Here is a 21,914-nt window from a genome sequence, read left to right on the forward strand (position 1 = left end):
TGATGGCAGAAAAAGACCTCCTTGTCCATCTAGTCTGCCCTTATACTATGTCTTGTATTTTATCTTAGAATGGATCTATGTTTATCCCAGGCATGTTTAAATTCAATTACTGTGGATTTACTGACCACGTCTGCTGGAAGTTTGTTCCAAGCATCTACTACTCTTTAAGTAAAATAATATTTTCTCACGGTACTTCTAATCTTTTCCCCAACTAACCTCAGATTGTGCCCTCTTGTTCTTGCATTCACTTTCCTATTGAAAACACTTTCCTCCTGAACATTATTTAACCCTTGAACATATTTAAACCTATTTCTCTTAACAGAGAATGGCCAGTTCCTTTTGCAGGTAGAGGCGAGATTGTTCTCCGATGAATCGGTTTCTATTAATTACCCTTCGTTCCCGTTGAGATTTCTTAATGAGATCATCCTCCTGGAGCATCCACTCGGAGGAGAGAGAGGGGAAAAAAAGAATCGGGCGGATGGGGAGGTGGAATGTGATTATTTTTAATTCAATCGGGAGAAATGACTGAGGTGTTTCATCTCTGCTAAAAACTGTTAAGCAAAACTGAGCAACCTGTAACAGCTTCAGGGTAGCTGGTAAATGAACAGGTGTGAGACTGAGCAGGAAGGAGGGAAGTCCTTCCCCTCGGCTGAAATCTGAGCATTGCACTTTTAATTCTGCACCAAAGTATGCAGGGCTGCCAACCGCTGCTCTGTCTTTTCCAAAACGGTAAGTCGGCCAATCCTGTTTGACATCTGCCAGATGTGTAAGGATGCAGGTGAAAGGCTGGACAGTTGGCCTGCTGGGTTTCCAAGCAGTGTTTATCAAGCTTTGGCAAATTGAAAAAGGGTGGACTTCAACTCCCAGAATTCCCCGGCTGGCCCTTGGCACCGTTTAGAGATGATCAAAAACGTTCCAGACCACCAAGTGTTGGCTGCATAGAACGGTGAATTTGGGGCGATCGGTGGACAGGCAGAAAATACAAATTGATCTGGATGTCAACAAAAATGTAGATTTGGATCAGAAGTAGGGAGAGGGGGAAAAACAGGATATTAGCAGCAGATGCCAATAAGGAGAAATAAGGAAAGGCAGAAGTTGCAAAGATCAGCTGATGGACCAATGAACTGCCCCATGCAGAGAGAAGAAGAGAAAGAGGGAATGTCCACCAGTGTGCTGACCTAGGCTTCATCAAATCAGACTCCTTGTCCTGACAAAACTCCTTGTCATATTATTTGGCTAATGTGAATTCCTAGCATTCACAGTCAGCAAAGTCCCGGCAAATAGTCTTTCAAGGGTGAATTGCAACCACAATTCACCCTTGAGTTGGGAGGGAATGGGGATTTTGCAATATCCTTCCCCCTGGAGTGGGGAAGGAATGGGGATTTTGCAGTATCCTTCCCCCTGGAGTGGGGAAGGAATAGGGATTTTGCAGTATCCTTCCCCTGAAGTGGGGAGCGATTGGGGATTTTGCAGTATCCTTCCCCCTGGAGTGGGGAAGGAATGGGGATTTTGCAATATCCTTCCCCCTGGAGTGGGGAAGGAATGGGGATTTTGCAGTATCCTTCCCCCTGGAGTGGGGAAGGAATAGGGATTTTGCAGTATCCTTCCCCCTGGAGTGGGGAAGGAATAGGGATTTTGCAGTATCCTTCCCCCTGGAGTGGGGAAGGAATGGGGATTTTGCAGTATCCTTCCCCCTGGAGTGAGGAAGGAATACAGATTTTGCAGTATCCTTCCCCCAGGAGTTGGGAGGGAATGGGGATTTTGCAGTATCCTTCCCTTGCCATGCCCACCAAGCCACGCCCACCAATCTACACCCACAGAACGGGTAGTAAAAAAAAAATCAGATTTCACCGCTGCCCGAATCCCTTTCCTCCAAGTTCAGTTTGAGCAAAGATTCCTGCTGAAGTGTAGCCTCAGCAGAAGGTGAAGGAAAGAAAGAAAGAGTTATAAGCAATAGCAATTGGGATACATTTCCCTAATTAGAGCGCTGCGAATCCCGGGTGAGAGAAAAGGCCTCACCTCTCATTAATCTTGCAAATGTAAGGTGGTGAGTCAGCCAACAGTTTTATCTTTAATAAAAGGTCAGGGTGTGACCCATCGGGAGCTGGTTTTAATGACTTTGGAAGGGTGAGGAGCATAGAAGTTCAAGTGTTTTATTTCAGACTCTCCATTCAGCTATTTTAATAGAAACATAGAAGATTGACGGCAGAAAAAGACCTCTTGGTCCATCTAGTCTGCCCTTATGCCATTTCCTGTATTTTATCTTAGGGTGGAACTATGTTTATCCCAGGAATGTTTAAATGCAGTTACTTTAAATGTACCAACCATGTCTGCTGGAAGTTTGTTCCAAGCATCTACTACTCTTTCAGTCAAATAATATGTTTTCGCGTTGCTTCTGATCTTTCCCCCAACTCACCTCAGATTATGCCCCCTTGTCCTTGTGTTCACTTTCCTATTAAAAAAACCTTCCCTCCTGAACCTTATTTAATCCTTTAACCTATTTAAATGCTTCGATCGTGGACCCCCCTTTCCCTTCTGTCCTCCAGACTATACAGATGGAGTTCATGAAGTCTTTCCTGATCAGTTGTATGCTTGAGACCTTCCACCACTTTTGTAGCCCGTCTTTGGACCTGTTCAATTTCATCAATCTCTTTTTGTAGGTGAGGTCTCAGAACCCCACCTCCGGACCTCCGTTGCCAGCGAAGCACCCATTTTTGCAATGCTGGGATTCCCCTGCTGGGATTTCCCTGCAACATTGCAAAAACACGGAAGTCCGGAGGTGGGGTTTCCCATGGAGGGGAGCCTCAGGGGAATCCCACCAGCGCGAAAATGGGTGCTTTGGCTGGCTAAAGTGGTGAATTTTGGGCTTGCACGCATTAATTGCTGTTTCATTGATTCCTATGGGAAACATTGTTTCGTCTTACAAACTTTTCACCTTGCGAACCTCATTCTGGAACCAAATAAGTTCGTAAGACAAGGTATCACTGTAGATAGATAGATAGACAGACAGACAGACAGACAGACAGACAGACAGACAGACAGACAGACAGATAATTGATTGAAGGATGGTTGGATGTAGAGAGAGGTGAGATAGATGATAGATAGATAAATAGATAGATAGATAGACAGATAGATAGATTGATAATGGATTGTAAGATGGTTGGATGTAGAGAGAGGTGAGATAGATGATAGATAGATAGATAGATAGATAGATAGATAGATAGATAGATAGATTGATAATGGATTGAAAGATGGTTGGATGTAGAGAGAGGTGAGATAGATGATAGATAGATAGATAGATAGATAGATAGATAGATAGATAGATAGAGATAGATAGATAGATAGATAGATAGATAGATATAGATGGATGGATGGATGGATGGATGGATGGATGGATGGTTGGATGGATCGATAGATAGATAGATAATGGAGGGATGGAGGGAGGGATATAGAGAATTATACACACAGTATTTTCTTTATAAGTGAGTTGCAGAAAGTTACCAGATGCAGTGGATAAAATGCAGTAAATAAATAGATTTAGTTCCCAACATTTGTCTGCCATCTGGCTAAAACCTTTATGGAGATAAAGCAGATGATTTTACCCATCCTCTTCTGGTGCTCCTTAATTCTCAGGGAAACACGGTACCCGAGATGAAAAGCCTGATTTCCAAGGGAACATTTAGCCCCAAATGTCTCCATCGGAGAAAAATATGGAGCCATTACCGACAAAGTATCTTAGTTGCGGGGAAAAAAAAGTGTGTAAGAAAGAGACTCAGAAGCACTCTGCCTTGATTGGGCTCAGGATAAGTGGAAGTAAAGATGAGCTTTGGCAGACTTTCAGATTTCTGCTACGATACTCTTGACGCATTAAAGTATGTTCCAAGACTCCTTGGGCTTCCTGGTTCCCAACCTTGCTTTAAATGGAAGGTTGGCAGGTGTTTGGAAGTGGTATCTTGCCTAGGTTGCAGGGATGGGCAGCAGGCAGGATGGGGTGGAACACAGTTCCACCGGAGGAAATGAAGATTCAAGCACAGCTCCAGCTGATTGGCGGCTGTCACTTCCTGGATTACTGGTCCCGGCTCAGCTCTCCTTTTTTCCCTTGTTGCTGCTGCTGCTTCTGCGCTCCTTGCTTTTTTCCTCTTTCTTTCTTCCTGGCCTCGGACGAGCTTCCCTCTCTCCGGCTCCCCTCCAGCCTCCCGTGGCCACCTCCTGACTGAGGTGCAAGCAGAAGGCGAGGTTGGAAGTGGCACTGGAAACATTTATGCTTCTAGCAGCTCCTGTTCGCCGAGCTACCCAGCCTCAGGTGTGTGTGTGTGTGTGACCCAGGAAGGAGACCACGGGAAATGCGAAGCAAATTGTCACCCCAGCGAGCGACACTGGTAAGGTTGTAAGTCAAGGACATAACAGTTCCCTTGAACGATGATGATCGTTCAAGGCACTCCCACCTGGTCACATGGACGGCAAGCCACTCCTACCCAGTCACATGGTTATTAAACCACACCAACAAAATAAGCCCCACCCACAGTGCGGCAGTAAAAATTTTGGCTGCCCATTACTGGGCAGTGGGATTTGGTGCAGTTATTTAATGCAGTTATTTAATGCCGTATGTAAGCCCTTCATGGCACCGGACCAGGGTATCTATGAGACTGCCTTCTGCTGCACGAATCCCAGTGACCAGTTAGGTCCCACAGAATGGGCTTCCTCTGGGTCCCGTCAACAAAACAATGTCGTTTGGCGGGCCCCAGGGGAAGAGCCTTCTCTGTGGCGGCCCCGGCCCTCTGGAACCAACTCCCCCGGGAGATTAGAATTGCCCCCACCCTCCTTGCCTTTCGTAAGCTCCTTAAAACCCACCTCTGTCGTCAGGCATGGGGGGAACTGAGATATTCTTTCCCCCTAGGCATTTACAATTTATGCATGGTATGTTTGTATGTATGGATGTTTGGTTTTACAATAAGGGTTTTTTAGTTGTTTTAGTATTGGATTTATATGATGTTTTTTTATTACTGTTGTTAGCCACCCCGAGTCTACGGAGAGGGGCGGCATACAAATCCAATAAATAAAATAAAATAAAATAAATAAAGATGATGCTACCTAGTTGGATAATGAAGCATCTGCAAGGAAGCAACCAAACTTCCTTGCACTGCAGTCAGGCAGTAGGGAAAGCAAGTAGGATGCTTGGCTGCATAGCTAGAGGTATAACAAGCAGGAAGAGGGAGATTATGATCCCGCTATATAGAATGCTGGTGAGACCACATTTGGAATACTGTGTTCAGTTCTGGAGACCTCACCTACAAAAAGATATTGACAAAATTGAACGGGTCCAAAGACGGGCTGCAAGAATGGTGGAAGGTCTGAAGCATAAAACGTATCAGGAAAGACTTAATGAACTCAATCTGTAGAGTCTGGAGGACAGAAGGAAAAGGGGGGACATGATCGAAACATTTAAATATGTTAAAGGGTTAAATAAGGTCCAGGAGGGAAGTGTTTTTAATACGAAAGTGAACACAAGGACAAGGGGGCACAATCTGAAGTTAGTTGGGGGAAAGATCAAAAGCAACATGAGAAAATATTATTTTACTGAAAGAGTAGTAGATGCTTGGAACAAACTTCCAGCAGACGTGGTTGGTACATTTAAAGTAACTGCATTTAAACATGCCTGGGATAAACATAGATCCATTGTAAGATAAAATACAGAAAATAGTATAAGGGCAGACTAGATGGACCATGAGGTCTTTTTCTGCCGTCAGACTTCTATGTTTCTATGTTTCTAAGCTCAGAGAATATCAAGGACCCCACAGTCGTCCTCCTCCTCCTTCTAGCCCTGATGACCTTACCTCATTGGGTCATGAAACATCCTCAAGAAAGCCACCAAGCTTAGCGAAGTACCAAGGACCTCACCGTCTTCCTCCTCCACTCTGCAAGCCTCACTGTCTCCTAACACTGATGGTGTTACCTAGCTGGGTCACGAAACATTTGCAAGAAAACCACCAAGCTCAGGGAGCACCAAGGCACCTACAACCCTCCTCCTCCTAGCACGGATGATGTTACCAAGTTGGGCCGTGAAATGTCCGTAAGAAAACAACTATGAGAGAGCACTCAAGGACCCCTCGTTTCAACTGCAGATATTGTCCATTGTTGGTCTTTCCGACCCTTCCTGAGATGCCTGTCCACCTTCTTCCTGAGCATTTCTGCTGAAAGGGGCGAGTTGATTCCTGCAATGCTGATTAATTCTTCAAGTGGCAGTTTTATGAAGTGTTATTTATTTGTCACAAACTGTGATGATGTACATTTTATTAAGTTCCATAAATCCCTTCAATGTGATTAATGCATATTTTGTTCTTGGGTTTATATTTTGTACGGAGGGAAAAGATAATGAAGAAAAGAGAGGGAGAGGGAGAGAGGAGGGGGAGAGGGAGAAAGAAGGGAGAGAAGGGGAGGGAGAGGGAGGAAGAGAGATGGAGGGAGGGAGGGAGAGGGAGAGGAGGAGAGAGAGAGGGATGGAGAGAGAGGGGGAGAAGGAGGGAGATGGAGATGGAGTGAGGAAGGGAGGGAGGGAGAGGGAGAGGAGAGAGAGAGGGAGAGAGAGGGGGAGAAGGAGGCAGAGGGAGGGAGATGGAGATGAAGTGAGTGGGGAAGGGAGGGAGGGAGATAAGTAGAGGGAAAAGAAAGGAGAGGAGGAGAGGAGAGGAAGAGGGAGGGAGGGAGGGAGGAAGATGGAGATGGAGTGAGGGAGGGAGGGATAGTGAGGGAGAGAAGGAGAGGGAGAGGAAGAAAGAGGGGGAGAGAGGAGAGGGAGGGGGAGTGAGAGAAAGAGAGAGAGAGAGAGAGTACCCTTTACAAAGAACCTTTTGTGAGTGCAATAACAGAGTTCAAAGAAAGAGGGAACCCATTCACCTACCTTGTTGTAATTCATTTTTAAAATTAGGCAAGATGTGGGCTCCCAAGCTCAGCGATTGTGACTCCTAAGCCACCAATCATAGCCAAAGTGTGGCTTATTCAACATATCACTGCAAATCAAACCACTGTCCTTGCATGCCCATTAGTACATCTTAATTTAAGCTCCGTAGGAGCCCTCGGTTCTGAATTTTTGCCTGTTAGTCTGTAAGTTGCAAACTTTTTCGGGGGAGAGGGCCTCTGAATTGTGATACCAAAGGTCAGACGACATGGCTGGAGGTTGGGGTGATGGGGGCTACCGAGACAGAAAAATTAGCTACGGAGTGCAAATAAGTTTCTTTGGAACGGCGTTTTCTTCCCATGTCTTCTCAATGCAATTTCAGAACGAGAAAGCTCACGCTCTTGTGGCACCCGAGGGAAAAAAGGTTTACCATCACTGGTATAGGGGATGATTGTTTTAACGTATTGGGGATTTAGATCTCGTTTTAAATTTAGATTTCTTATATATTGGATTATTTGTATTCATTTTGTTGTGAGCTGCCCTGAGTCTGCGGAGAAGGGCGGCATAGAAATATAAATAATAATAAATAAATAAACAAACAAACAAACAGACAAATAAATAAATAAATAAATAAGGAAAGAATGAATGAATGAAAGAAAGAAAGAAAGAAAGGTTAATAACCCAGGAAAAAGCCCTTGATGATGATGGTGATTATTATTATTATTATTATTATTATTATTATTATTATTATTATTATTATTATTTATTGGATTTGTATGCCGCCCCTCTCCGGAGACTCGGGGCAGCTAACAACAATAATAAAACAATATACAAAATAATCCAATACTAAAAACGATTAAAAACCCATTAATATAAAAAACCAAACATACAAACAGACATACCATGCATAAAATTGTAAAGGCCTAGGGGGAAAGAATATCTCAGTTCCCCCATGCCTGACGGCAGAGGTGGGTTTTAAGTAGCTTACGAAAGGCAAGGAGGGTGGGGGCAATTCTAATCTCTGGCGGGAGTTGATTCCAGAGGGCCAGGGCCGCCACAGAGAAGGCTCTTCCCCTGGGTCCCGCCAAGCGGCATTGTTTAGTTGAAGGAGCACTCTGTGGGACCTAACTGGTCGCTGGGATTCGTGCAGCAGAAGGCGGTCCCTGAGATAATCTCCAAAAAGAAATGAATTTTTTTTTCTTGCTTCTCTTATGTATAACACACCCTTCCTCCCACCCCCTGTGTATGATTGATTCACCCAAGGAAATGTTTCCCACCAAATGTTAGAGCTCCTGTCCATCAACAGGTTGTCCACCCCTGTTCTGGCAGGGAACGGAAAGCTGTAAAGTTGCTCCATCAAATTTTCAACACGTTTTATGGGTAGTTGGCGAACAGATAAGGCCTTCGCCCTAACCTCAGATAATCTAATTTGGTGAATCCAGTCTTAGGTGAACAGTATTTACGATGTTTCCACTTTCCAATTCTATCTATTCTGTAACCGCTCGTGCTGCTTTGGGCTGTAAACAGTCTCTTGATTTATAGCACGGGCTTCTTTCTGGCTAAGGCTGGCTGAAAAACTCCTTGAGATCTTCCGGAACCTGAGAAAGAAAGAGGAGAAAAATCACCTTGAGCAGACAGGAGGGAAGGAAAAGTTTCGACCCTCGGGGTTTGACTACTGCAATGCTCTCTACATGGGGCTACCTTTGAAGATTAGATTAGATTTAGATTAGATTTATTGGATTTATATGCCGCCCCTCTCCGCAAACTCGGGGCGGCTCACAACAATAATAAAAAACAGTACATAATAACAAATCCAATACCCACCAATCTAATTACAATTTAAAATTAATAAATTCATAAAACAGTCCCAAAATATATAAAAACAGGCATACGGTCAATCAATCAAATGGCAAAACAACATGGGCAAGGGGGAAATGCTTTAGTTCCCCCATGCCTGACGGCAGAGGTGGGTCTTAAGGAGTTTACGAAAGGCAGGGAGGGTGGGGGCAATCCTAATCTCAGGGGGGAGCTGGTTCCAGAGGGTCGGGGCCCCCACAGAGAAGGCTCTTCCCCTGGGTCCCGCCAGATGGCATTGTTTAGTCGACGGGACCCGGAGAAGGCCGACTCTGTGGGACCTAACCGGTCGCTGGGATTCGTGCGGCAGGAGGCGGTCCCGAAGATATTCTAGTCCGGTGCCATGAAGGGCTTTATAGGTCATAACCAACGCTTTGAATTGTGACCGGAAACTGATCGGCAACCAATGAAGACTGCGGAGTGTTGGAGTGATATGGGCACACTTAGAGAAGCCCATAATTGCTCTCGCAGCTGCATTCTGCACGATCTGAAGTTTCCGAACACTTTTCAAAGGTAGCCCCATGTAGAGAGCGTTACAGTAGTCGAGCCTCGAGGTGATTGTTCAGAAATTGTGCAGAACGCAGCCGTGTGAGCGGTCATGGGCCTTCCTAGATATGCCCATGTTTCTCCAGCACTCCGCGGACTGCCCTGGCTGCCAATTGGTTTCTGTTGTGGTTGGCTCTGGGCCAGCTCCTGCTCCGAGGACTGTGGGTGTTGGTTTGGGAGAATCCTCACGGTTTTACTGCCAACAGCTACGGACAGTGAAGCTCCTGTGTCAAGGGCAGATTCTGGGAGTGAAGCAGGATCGGATGATGAGGTAGTTACAGGCAGCCCATTAGCTAATGACCCCATCAGTGAATCATCCTTAGATTCGGAGGAAGAGGGATTCATAGATGCTCGCAGGCGCAGGTTTATGACGAGAAGGGAACAACTGCGCAAGTATTATAGAAGATAAGGGAAAACACCTGTGGCTGGGGTAATTAGGCTAATGGGGCTGCTGATAATTGCCAGCATCGCTGAGAGCGTGCGTGGGAGATTATCCTTTTGGAGAGAGACGAGTGTTGTTTGATTTTGGACTGCTTCAGGATTTACAAAGACTTTTTGAATATTTTTCAGTTAAGTACAGCTTGAGGACTCTTGAAGGGGGGTGGCTGTGACATCTTCACAGCTGCCTTTATCTGCTCTGCTTTTGTTTTTGCTTTTCACAGCATTCCAGGCTCGTGGTTTGTGGGAGAGCACTTTGGCTGAGTAAAGTGCGTGTGTACAATACTTTCTGTTTTGATAAACCGACTTTGTTTACTTTACAACAGCGCGCGTGTTTGAATTTACACTTTGGACTTAATTGGGGCTCGTAACGTGAAGCCTGGCATAACAGTTTCCAGACACAATTCAAAGTGTTGGTTGTGACCTGTAAAGCCCTACATGGCATTGGGCTAGATTACTTGCGGAACCACCTCCTGCCACACAAATCCCAGCGACTGGTGAGGTCCCACAGAGTTGGCCTTCTCCAGGTTTCCCTCAATGTCATTTGGTGGGGCTTAGGGGAAGAGCCTTCTCTGTGGGGGCCCCGGACCTCTGGAATCAACTCCCCCCGGAGATCCATACTGCCCCCACCCTCCTCACCTTCTGCAAGAGTCTCAAGATTCATCTATACTCCCAGGCTTGGGGCTATAAGACCCTAGACCCTGGCCAAACGAATGTAATGTATGTTTGCTGTGTAAATGGTAGTGACTGATTGTAATATTATTGGGGTTTTAGCTTAACTGTTTTAAAATTAATTGCATTATGATGTTGTATTGTTTTTATCTGTTGTAAGCTGCCCTGAGTCTTCGAAGACGGGTGGCATAAAAGTCCAATAATTTTTCTTTTTTTCTTTTTCTTTTCTTTTCTTTTTTCTTTCCCTCTCTCTCTCTCCCTCTCTCACCCCTTCCCACCACTTCTTTTCCTTTCTGGCCTTTTCTTTTTTCTTTTCTTTTAATGATGTTTGATATTGTAAGACGAGATTTTCTCTTGCTTTTCTGTTTTTCTCGGATATGTAAAACCAATAAAGATATTTTTTTTAAAAAAGTCCAATAATTGAATGAATGAATGAATGAATGAATGAATGAGTGAGTGAGTGAGTGAGTGAGTGAGTGAGTAAATAAGTAAGTAAGTCACCAGGATTATGATGATCAGTCATAAGGATTATTCCCTCCAAAGCCCTATTGCATGGGACAACCATGGGATTCTTTACCTTGTCTTCACTTTTCAGGAAGAGTTCATATATGTTACAGGCTCGGGCGATCAAGTCATCAGCATCAAGATCCACAATGCTATGGCACAGCTGGTGGGAGAAGACAGGGGTCAACATTAGCTGGCTCACATGGTAGACAGAGGTCTTCAAACTTGGCAACTTTAAGACTTGTGGACTTCAACTCCCAGAATTCTCCAGCCAGCTAAGCAAGCTGAGGAATTCTGGGAGTTGAAGCACACAAGTCTTTAAACGGCCAAGTTTGGGGACCTGTGCTGTAGAACAACAGGGCTTCAAATTCAATGTAGATCAGGGGTCCCCCAAACTTTTAAGACTTGTGGACTTCAACTCCCAGAATTGCTGGCTGGAGAATTTTGGGAGTTGAAGTCTACAAGTCTTAAAGTTGCCAAGTTTGAAAACCTCTGATGTAGATGGATATACAGTGGTACCTCTACCTAAGAATGCCTCTACTTATGAACTTTTCTAGATAAGAACCAGGTGTTCAAGATTTTTTTGCCTCTTCTCAAGAACCATTTTCTACTTACAAACCCAAGCCTCCGAAACTGTAACCAGAAAAGGCCGGGAGAAGCCTCCATGGGGCCTCTGTAGAAATCTCCTGGGAGGAAACAGGGCTGGAAAAGGCAGGGAGAAGCCTCCTTGGGGCCTCTCTAGGAATCTCCTGGGAGGAAACAGGGCCAGAAAAAGCAGGGAGAATCATCCTTGGGGCCTCTCTAGGAATCTCCTGGGAGGAAACAGGGCCGGAAAAGTCTCACGACCTCTTCTGGAAGTGAATTCCATAAACCAAGGACCCTCTGGGTGAAGAAATATTTCCCTTGATTTGTCCTCACTTTCTTACCTATGAGCTTTAGGGAGGGGCCCCTCGTCCTAGTATTGTGTGATAGAGAAAAGGAATTTTTTAATTGTTCTGTATCTATTTCTATTTCTTTTTATATTATTATTGTAAGTCGCCCTGAGTCCTTTGGGATTGGGCAGCCTAGAAGTCAAACAAACAAACAAACAAACAAACAAACAAACAAACAAACAAACAGTGCTTTTGACAAAATAAAGATATTTTAGCCTATTCTTTTCACTTTATCCTGGCCTTCATGATGCCATACAATCCACAGTTTCCATATGTACTTTACGATGGGGCAATTCAGGGATATTCCCTCAACACTGTCAGACTTTCTACTAAATCTGCACTTCTATTCTACTAGTTTTTCTCATCATTCCTTTCACCCATTTCCTCCCATGTTGACTGTATGACTATAACTTGTTGCTTATATCCTAAGATTTTTATTAATATTGCTTCTTCATTGCTTATTTGACCCCTATGACAATCATTAAGTGTTGTACCACATGATTCTTGACAAATGTATATTTTATGTTATGTACGTTGAGAGCATATGCACCAAGACAAATTCCTTGTGTATCCAATCACACTTGGCCAATAAAATTCTATTCTATTCTATTCTATTCTATTCTATTATTAATCTCACTCACCATTGAAATTTCCTCTGCTTCTAGGTCTTCTCTGATGATCTGATCTCTCACCATTTGCAGTATTGTGTAAGCGATAATCACCTGGAAGTTTCTACAGGGATGTCCTGTGAGAAACACCTTGAAGTTCAACACAAATTAGAATGAGTAGATAATGTTGGAGGATTCTTTCCGTGATGCAAGCTTATTACTTATGGTTCTTTCTATTCCTGTAATCTAATTTTAGGCTGTGATAAACTATTGGTGCCCAGAGAAATATCTAGGAATTTGACTTCTGGAGGAGAAGGAGGAGGAGGAGGAGGTGAAGAAGAAGAAGAGGAAGAGGAAGAAGAAGAAGAATGGGAGGAGGAGGAGGAAGAAGAGAAGAGGAGGAAGTAAAGAAGAGGAGGAGAAGAAGAGGAGGAGGAAGAGAAGAAGAAGAAAAGCTGAAGATGAAGAAGAGCAGGGGAGGAGAAGGAGAAAGAGGAAGAGGAGAAAATGAAAAAAGAAGAGGAGGAAGAGAAGAAGAAGAGTGAAAGGAGGAGCAGGAGAAGGGGAACAGGAAGGAGAGGGAGAAGGAAGGAAAGAAGGAAGGAAAGAAAGAAGGAAGGAAAGAAGGAAGGAAGGAAAGAAGGAAGGAAGGAAAGAAGGAAGGAAGGAAGGAAAGAAGGAAGGAAAGGAAGGAAAGAAGGAAGGAAAGGAGGAAGGAAGGGAGGAAAGAAGGAAGGAAGGAAGGAAGGAAAGAAGGAAGGAAGGAAAGAAGGAAGGAAGGAAAGAAGGAAGGAAGGAAGGAAAGAAAGAAGGAAGGAAGGAAGGGAGAAAAGAAGGAAGGAAGGAATTTAACCAGCTGCTCTCAGTTGTTAAAATGGCATTACGGAAGCACTGGTGTCAACATCTGGAAACAGCTTGGTGCCCTGATATTTGTCTAGAGAATCAATGAAACACTTGGAAGAGATTCTGTCAATAAAATTTGATTTGGGCTCTGCAGTGAGTGGGTGGGTTTTTTTCTCCCGCTTCCCTAAATCCACTCAGCGTACAAATCTGTATGAATGATTGCCGCTGTTGTTCGAAGTAAACAAGAGTTTTGAAGCGAGATGCTTATTGGTCTTTGGCGTTGACACTGGAAAGCACTCTAAACCCAGCTAGGTGACAAGACACAAACATTATCGGCCTTCCAGTTCCGAGAGGTGAGACTTTAACAGGAATAGAGTGTTTTTCCCAGAATTCAGTTGCCTCGTGAAGGAACGCGAAGAAAGTTTATTGATAATGTTAGGGCCTGGATGAGTGTCAACAAGCTCAAACTCAACCCAGACAAGACGGAGTGGCTGTGGATCTTACCTCCCAAGGACAACTCCATCTGTCCGTCCATTACCCTGGAGGGAGAATCACTGGCCCCCTCAGAGAAGGTCCGCAACTTGGGCGTCCTCCTCGATCCACAGCTCACATTAGAGAAACATCTTTCAGCTGTGGCGAGGGGGACGTTTGCCCAGGTTCGCCTGGTGCACCCAGTTGCGACCCTACTTGGACCGGGGAGTCACTGCTCACGGTCACTCATGCCCTCATCACCTCGAGGCTCGACTACTGTAACGCTCTCTGCATGGGGCTACCTCTGAAAAATGTTCGGAAACTTCAGATCGTGCAGAATGCAGCTGCGAGAGCAATCATGGGCTTCCCCAAGGTATGCCCATGTTACACCAACACTCCGCAGTCTGCATTGGTTGCCGATCAGTTTCCGGTCACAATTCAAAGTGTTGGTTATGACCTATAAAGCCCTTCATGACACCAGACCAGATTACCTCAGGGACCGCCTTCTGCTGCACGAATCCCAGCGACCAGTTAGGTCCCACAGAGTGGATCTTCTCTGGGTCCCGTCAACTAAGCAATGTCGCCTGGCGGGACCCAAGGGAAGAGCCTTCTCTGTGGCGGGCCCCGGCCCTCTGGAACCAACTCCCCCCAGAGATTAGAACTGCCCCCCACCCTCCTTGCCTTTCGTAAACAACTTAAAACCCACCTCTGCCGCCAGGCATGGGGGAATTGAGATCCTCTTTCCCCCTAGGCCTTTACAATTCTATGCATGGTATGTATGTATGTATGTTTGGTTTTTTATATTAATTGATTTTTAATCATCAATACCAAATTACTATTGTACACTGTTTTATTGTCGCCCCGAGTCTCTGGAAAGGGGCGGCATACAAATCCAATAAATAAATAAATAAATAAATAAATAAATAAATAAATAAATAATTAAAATACACGACATAGCAGAGATGAAGAAGTTCTCATTGGAACTTCAGGGAAAAAGACAATGCAGAATTTTACAACCCTTGTTACAGGTGGTACGACTGGTTAAGTAAAAAAGAAAACATTTGAAACTTTAACACTGTATACACATTCAGGAAGAAAACAAATAAAAGCAAAGAATAATTTTATAAATCCTTTTTAATTATGGTCCATTAAGCAAGCAGACAAACTGTTGCTAAACTCACCTATTGATACCCATTAAATTACCATTTCACAGCAATGAGAAATAATTTAAAAGAAACACAGATAAAGTAAAGCGTAGTTTACAATAAAATCAGAAAATGAAATAGATTAAAACATGGGGTAGGCTGTAAGGAATAAAGTCTAACTGGCACATATGTTGTTGTTGTTGTTATTATTATTATTATTATTTATTAAATTTGTATGCCGCCCCTCTCCGTAGACTCGGGGCAGTTCACAATGTTAATCGTTAGATGCTTAAGTTCTGATACCAAGGTAACCTACATAGCATAAAGTTGTATGCTTTTGTATGTTATGTTTTTGTTTATATGTTTTTTTCTTTTTGTGTGTCTCTGTCGTTTTAAATTATTATTATTATTATTATTATTATTATTATTTATTAGATTTGTATGCCGCCCGTCTCCGAAGACTCGGGGCAGCTAACAACAATATAAAAAGACAATGTAAACAAATCTAATATTAAAATAAATCTAAAAAAACCCCAATTTAAAGAACCAATCATACATAAAAGGATACCATGTATACATTCTATAAGCCTAGGGGGAAGAGAAATTTAAAACTCCCCCTTGCCTGACGACAGAGGTGGGTTTTAAGGAGCTTGCGAAAGGCAAGGAGGGTGGGGGCAGCTGGTTCCAGAGGGTCGGTGCCGCCACAGAGAAGGCTCTTCCTCCTGAGTCCCCGCCCAAATGACACTGCTTAGTTGACGGGACCCGGAGAAGGCCAACTCTGTGGGACCTAACCGGTCGCTGAGATTGTAAATATTCAACAAATGTAAATATTCAATAAAGATGTTTTTTTAAAAAATAAATAAAGAAAGAAAGTTTAGGGACCTTCTGGAAATGTTTGCTTTTATTCCAAAAAAATATTAGCTGGGCATGAAAAAAGAGACTTGCAGCAGGAAGTCTCCAAAAAACCCCCACCACGCTCCCTTCATTTGGTTTCTAGGAAGAGACAATCCAATCTTTTGATGTATTTCCTGGGCCCACTCCAAAATGTTTTCCTTTGACCCTAGCAGCTGGAGTGAGCTCATCTCTGGCACTCAAGTGCCAAGATCTCTGAAACGTTTTCCTCTCGTATGGATTTCTTTTGAGGAGAGTTGGATGGAAACGGCCTTTTGAAATTCTGCCAGGTGTTTCTGGGCAGAAGACTTGGGCCAAAAGTTTCTATAAATCAGTGCAGGGAAACAAATTTAGAGGTGTTAGTGCTCTGTCCAAACAGCTGGGTTGGTCATATATAACCCATCCAACAATGTATGGTTGTATGGATTGTTTGTAATATAGCTTTAAAATGCAGGCTAATGTTCTGATTGGCTGTAGTATTGCAAGTTGCCATAAGAGGGAGCTAGAGATCATGGCTTATTCTCCCTAGGAAAAGTCCAGTGTGGCAATGGGTGAGCGACAAAGCAGCAGGTGTTGATACATTGGGAGCTGTAACTGCGGACTTGCAAACAGGTGATTTAGATCTATGATAGATGTCAAGGTCCTCTATGAATACAATGGACGAGCATCGTCAACTCTTTGGGGAGAAGGTTAATAATAATAATAATAATAATAATAATAATAACTGTTTAGCAACAGTTTGTCTGCTTGCTTAACTGACCATAATTAAAAAGGATCTATAAAATTATTCTTTGCTTTTATTTGTTTTCTTCTGAGTGTTAAAGTTTCAAATATTTTTTTTAACCAGTCATACCACCTGTCCTAAATGATCGAAAAATGAGCAAGCAAAACTACTGTGAGACTTCCGACTTCAGACTGACCGAATTCTGAAGCATAACACACCAGACATTGTGATCGTGGAGAAAAAGAAAGTATGGATCATCGACATCGCAATCCCAGGAGACAGCAGAATTGAGGAGAAGCAGCTAGAGAAATTAGTGAAATACGAAGATCTAAAATCGAGCTGCAACGACTCTGACATAAGCCTGTGAAAGTGGTCCCAGTGGTACTTGGCATGTTGGGCGCAGGGCCAAAGGATCTCAGCGGACATTTGAAAACCATCAGAATTGACAAAATCTCCATCTGTCAATTGCAAAAGGCCGCTTTACTGGGATCGGCAAACATAATTCGCTGCTACATCCCGCAGTCCTAGGTGCTTGGGAAGGCGCCCGACTGGTGATGAAATACGAAATCCAGCATAGTGATCTCGTTTGCTGTGTTGTACTGACATAATAATAATAATAATAATAATAATAATAATAATAATAATAATAATAACAACAACAACAACAACAACAACAACAACAACAGTTGGAAGGGACCTTGGAGGTCTTGTAGTCCAACCCCCCTGCTTAGGCAGGGAAACCCTACACTACTTCAGACAGATTGTTATCCAATATCTTCTTAAAAACCTCCAGTGTGGGGGGCATTCACAACTTCTACAAAAATGGTGTGGAAGGTCTAAAGCATAAAAGTTATCAGGAAAGACTTAATGAACTCCATCTGTATAGTCTGGAGGACAGAAGGGAAAGGGGGGGACATGATCAAAACATTTAAACATGTTAAAGAGTTAAATAAGGTTCAGGAGGGAAGTGTTTTTAATAGGAAAGTGAACAAAAGAACAAGGGGTGCACTATCCTGAGATTAGTTGGGGGAAAGATCAGAAGCAACTTGAGATAATATTGTTTGACTGAAAGAGTAGTAGATGCTTGAAACAAACTTCCAGCAGACGTGGTTGGTAAATCCACAGGAACTGAATTTAAACATGCCTGGGATAAACATAGATCCATCCTAAGATAAAATACAGGAAATAGTATAAGGGCAGACTAGATGGACCATGAGGGTCTTTTTTCTACCATCAGTCCTTCTATGTTTCTATGTTTCTGGAGGCAAGCTGTTCCACTGATTGATTGTTCTAACTGTCAGGAAATTTCTCCTTAGTTCTAGGTTACTTCGCTCCTTGTTTAATTTCCACGCATTGCTTCCCATTGGTTTACAACTTGTGGCTCTGTCCAGGTGCAGCATTAAAGATCTTGAATGTGCCTCAGGTGGTTCTTCTTTGCAATATTTTTTTTTTTAAAGTAGGAGAAGAATTTAAACGATAAACACATGCAAATAATAGTCCATTGCCCAGTTATCTAGCTAGCTTTGATGGAGCTGAGACCTGAAAAAAGAGTCTAGCAGGATTTCTTATGAGGGTGTTTCCATGTGGTCACCAAGATTTGACTCGATTCAAAGTTTACGTTTACTGTAATGATTTGTAGTTTATATTCTTAGTTTACTTTGGATTCAATTTAGTGGGGGGGGAAATAAATTTACGCTTAGTTTTGTTCTGACTGCTACCAAAAGGATATTGATTAGTGTTCAACATCCAACAATATTTTTGCTGGCTTCTGCATCAGGAAATTCTTACCTCCCACAGTCTCCAGACATCCTCAAAAGATTTGAAGACGCGCTGGAAGAAGAGACAGAACCAAGGAAACAATGACGACACCACTTGGCCTTTTGATTCTGGGAAAATAAAAGTGAAAGGCATGCATACACACACAAACACACAAAGGACTCTGTTTGATGTCCCTGTGAATGCAATCTTCCAACACCAAAAGAGTCAGGAAGGAGAAAAAAAAAATCTATCCGTGCCCTTTTGACCCGTGGAAGAAAACGGGAAGATTAAGTGTAATGAACCCTTAAAGATTTTGCCAGTGTTGTGCTGTGCTGATCTTGGTTTTTTTAATAGAGCTTTTATAAATTTCTAGGGTGAAAGAAAAATATATTGTGTGCATTAAAGGCTCTCTCCCCTCTCCTCCTCCTCTCCTCCTCCTCCTCTCCTCTCCTCCTCCTCCTCCCTTCTCCTCCTCTCCTTCTCCTCTCCTTCTCTCCTTCCCCTCTCTTATGTGTACTGTACTGTTTTTTATTATTGTTTGTGAGCCGCCCCGAGTTTGCGGAGAGGGGCGGCATATAAATCCAATAAACCTAACCTAAACCTAAACCTTATCCTTATCCTCTCCTCCTCCTCCTCCTCCTCCTCACTCTCCTCCTCCTCTCTCTCTCCTCTCCTCTCCTCCCTCCTCCTCTCCTCCCCCTCTCTTCTCCTCTCCCTCCTCTCTTCCTCCTCTCCTCCTCTCCTTCCCCTCTCTATCCTCTCCTCCTCTCCTCTCCTCCCTTCCCCTCCCTTCTACTCTCCTCTCCTCCTCCTCCTCCTCTCTTCTCCTCTCCTCCTCTCCTTCTCTTCTCCTTCCCCTCTCTTCTCCTCTCCTCCTCCTCCTCTCCTCCTCCTCCTCTCCTCTCCTCCTCCTCTCTTCTCCTCTCCTCCTCTCCTTCTCTTCTCCTTCTCTCCTTCCCCTCTCTTATCCTCTCCTCTCCTCCTCCTCTCCTCCTCCTCTCCTCTCCTCCTCCTCTCCTCTCCTCTCCTCCTCTCCTCCCCCTCTCTTCTCCTCTCCTCTCTCTCCTCTCTTCCTCCTCTCCTCCTCTCCTTCTCTTCTCCTTCTCTCCTTCCCCCTCTCTTATCCTCTCCTCTCCTCCTCCTCTCCTCCTCCTCTCCTCCTCTCCTTCTCTTCTCCTTCCCCTCTCTTCTCCTCTCCTCCTCCTCCTCTCCTCCTCCTCCTCTCCTCTCCTCCTCCTCTCTTCTCCTCTCCTCCTCTCCTTCTCTTCTCCTTCTCTCCTTCCCCTCTCTTATCCTCTCCTCTCCTCCTCCTCTCCTCTCCTCCTCCTCTCCTGTCCTCCTCCTCCTCTCCTCCCCCTCTCTTCTCCTCTCCTCCTCTCTTCCTCCTCTCCTCCTCTCTTCCTCCTCTCCTCCTCTCCTTCCCCCTCTCTTATCCTCTCCTCCTCTCCTCCTCCTCCCTTCCCCTCCCTTCTCCTCTCCAGTCCTCCCCATCCTTCCCTCCTTTTTTATCTCCCTCCCTTTTCTTCTCCTCTCCCGTCCCCTCCTCTCTACTCCCTTTCCCCCCTCTCCTCTCCACTCCTCTCCTCTCCCCTCTTCCCTTCCCTCCCTTCCCCCTTTCCTCTCCTCTCCTACCCCCTCCCTTCTCTTCACTTCTCTCCCCTCCCTTTTCCTTTCCTCTTCTCCCATCTCCTTTCCCTTCCTCTCCCCTCCTCCCCTCCCTCCTTTCCCTTCTCTCGTGCTTTCTCTTCCTTTCCACCACTCAGGGTTATGCAGCCACATCCCTTCTCTTAACAAAGTGCCTACATGAACAAACTAAATCTCCGCCCAGGAAGTCGCCAGAGGTCTCTGGTCATCTTCTGGCTTTTTGCCCTCTTGGGCAGGAGAAGGAAACCGCACCTGCTCTGAACTCCGCCAGGCTGCAACACTTACCCAGGTGTTTTGCAAAGGCCGGATCCATAAATGCAATCAAGGCTTTCAGCATGGCCAGGTTCTTCTGCACCCCAACATTTATGATGCAGCTGTTCTCCTGGCGAGGGGAGCGATTGGAGGGGAAGGGAGCTCCGTCAAGGGAGGCAAAGACCTTGGACCCCCCCAACCAAGGCAAAGGGAGCTCACAAATGGCAGCCAGAGCGAAGGGACGGACCGCTCACCGTTTTTTGTAGGAAAAACTGGAAGAGCCAATAGATCTCGTGCTCTTTTTCGACAAGCAGCCTGAAGAGAAGAAGCATTTCGTGGAAACCTTGTTGGTATTCTGCAAGACATACAGAGAGAAGGGGGCAGGGCAGGGAGGGAGAGGGAGAGAGAGAAAGAGGGAGGGAGAAGGGGAAGGAGAAGGAAGGAGAAGAGAGAGAGAAGGGTGGAGGGAAGGAGAGAGAAGGAGGAGAAAAAATGATGAGGAAGGGGGGAGAAGAGAGAGAGAGAAGGATGGAGGGAAGGAGAGAGAAGGAGGGGGGTGAGAGAGAAGGGAGGAGGAAGGAAGGAGAAGAGAAAGAGAGAGAAAGGTGGAGGGAAAGAGGGAGGAGGAGGGGAGGTGAGAGAGAGAGAAGGGAGAAGAGAGAGAAGGAGGGAAGAGAGAGAGAGAGAAGGTGGGGAGAGAGAAGGGAGGAGGAAGTGGGGAAGAGAGAAAAGGGAGGGACAGAGATATGAAGGAAGGAGGAAGGGAGGGGAAGGAGAGAGAAGGAAGGAGAGAGAGAGAAGGAGGGAGAGAGAAGGGAGGAGGAAGAGGGGAAGAGAGAGAGAAGGGAGGAGGAGGAGAGAGAAGGAGGGTGGAGAGAGAAGGAAGGAGAAAGAGAAGGGGAGGAGGAAGAGGGGAAGAGAAAGAGAAGGGAGGAGGAAGGGAGGAGAAGAGAGAGAGAAGGAGAAAGAGAGAGAGAGGGAGAACAGAGAGGGAGAGAGAGAGGAAAGTAATTGAGAAACCTGTTTTCTGAAGAATCTAGATCTTTGAAACTTCGAAACTGACATCTCATTATTTCCACGAGCTTTGGAAGTTCTTTTTCCTCAGAGATATCTCCTGAATTAATTTGACCCTTGCTCTTCCTCAGTGGAAACACCCCAAATTTCCTTTCCCCCAGGACTGTTAAGTTAGAGGCATCTGCAGAAAAGCCTGACTATTTGGAAAATTCACGTTCTGGGAATATCTCAAAGTTCTCCGTTTGGTAGGATAGTGCCTCTCTCTCCTAAGGCCTTTTAACATTGTGGGGGGCATCGATTTTGTGAAACCAACTGGAAATGGGAAATCACAACAGAAGTTTATAGGAAATGATACCGAGATGGCTGGGTAGATGATAGAAAATCCACTTATTGTTGCAGAAATAGACAAGCCTGGGTTTGAAATGTCTACATGAGGGACTCTGCAGAAAACGTACCCGAACTAAGCATGATTGGCCAATGGGTCTGAGCCCCCAGGAGACAAATTCTCATGAACCAAAAACAGTAGAAAAAACGGGATTAGAAAACAGGAAGCTGACAATGCAATTACAGGATAAAGAGGACACAGACTTCTATAAAATTTGGGGAGAATTGGTATAAATGGTTGGAACCCAGGAAAAAAAAAATGATACAATATTATATAGACACAATGGGTGATGAAAGATAATATGGATAGGGAGAAAATTAAAGTTAAGACCATAATAG

General features: G+C 44.6%; 1 protein-coding gene across 1 annotated transcript in view; it reads right to left on the reverse strand.

Annotated features, from left to right (window-relative positions):
- Positions 1–8,251: 8,251 nt before the first annotated feature.
- Positions 8,252–21,914, reverse strand: part of TBC1D21 (TBC1 domain family member 21) — a 104,463-nt gene continuing 90,800 nt past the window's right edge. Inside the window, exons 6-12 of the mRNA XM_070762769.1 lie at positions 20,432–20,532; positions 20,211–20,307; positions 19,833–19,844; positions 18,312–18,400; positions 12,483–12,599; positions 10,983–11,072; positions 8,252–8,493 (exon numbers count right to left, since the gene is read on the reverse strand). Coding sequence (XP_070618870.1) covers positions 8,455–8,493; positions 10,983–11,072; positions 12,483–12,599; positions 18,312–18,400; positions 19,833–19,844; positions 20,211–20,307; positions 20,432–20,532 — 545 coding nt within the window. The 3' untranslated portion in view covers positions 8,252–8,454. The remainder of the gene's footprint in view (positions 8,494–10,982; positions 11,073–12,482; positions 12,600–18,311; positions 18,401–19,832; positions 19,845–20,210; positions 20,308–20,431; positions 20,533–21,914) is intronic.

This window comes from Erythrolamprus reginae, chromosome 10, assembly GCF_031021105.1.
Source record: "Erythrolamprus reginae isolate rEryReg1 chromosome 10, rEryReg1.hap1, whole genome shotgun sequence".
NCBI classification, from domain to species: domain Eukaryota; kingdom Metazoa; phylum Chordata; class Lepidosauria; order Squamata; family Dipsadidae; genus Erythrolamprus; species Erythrolamprus reginae.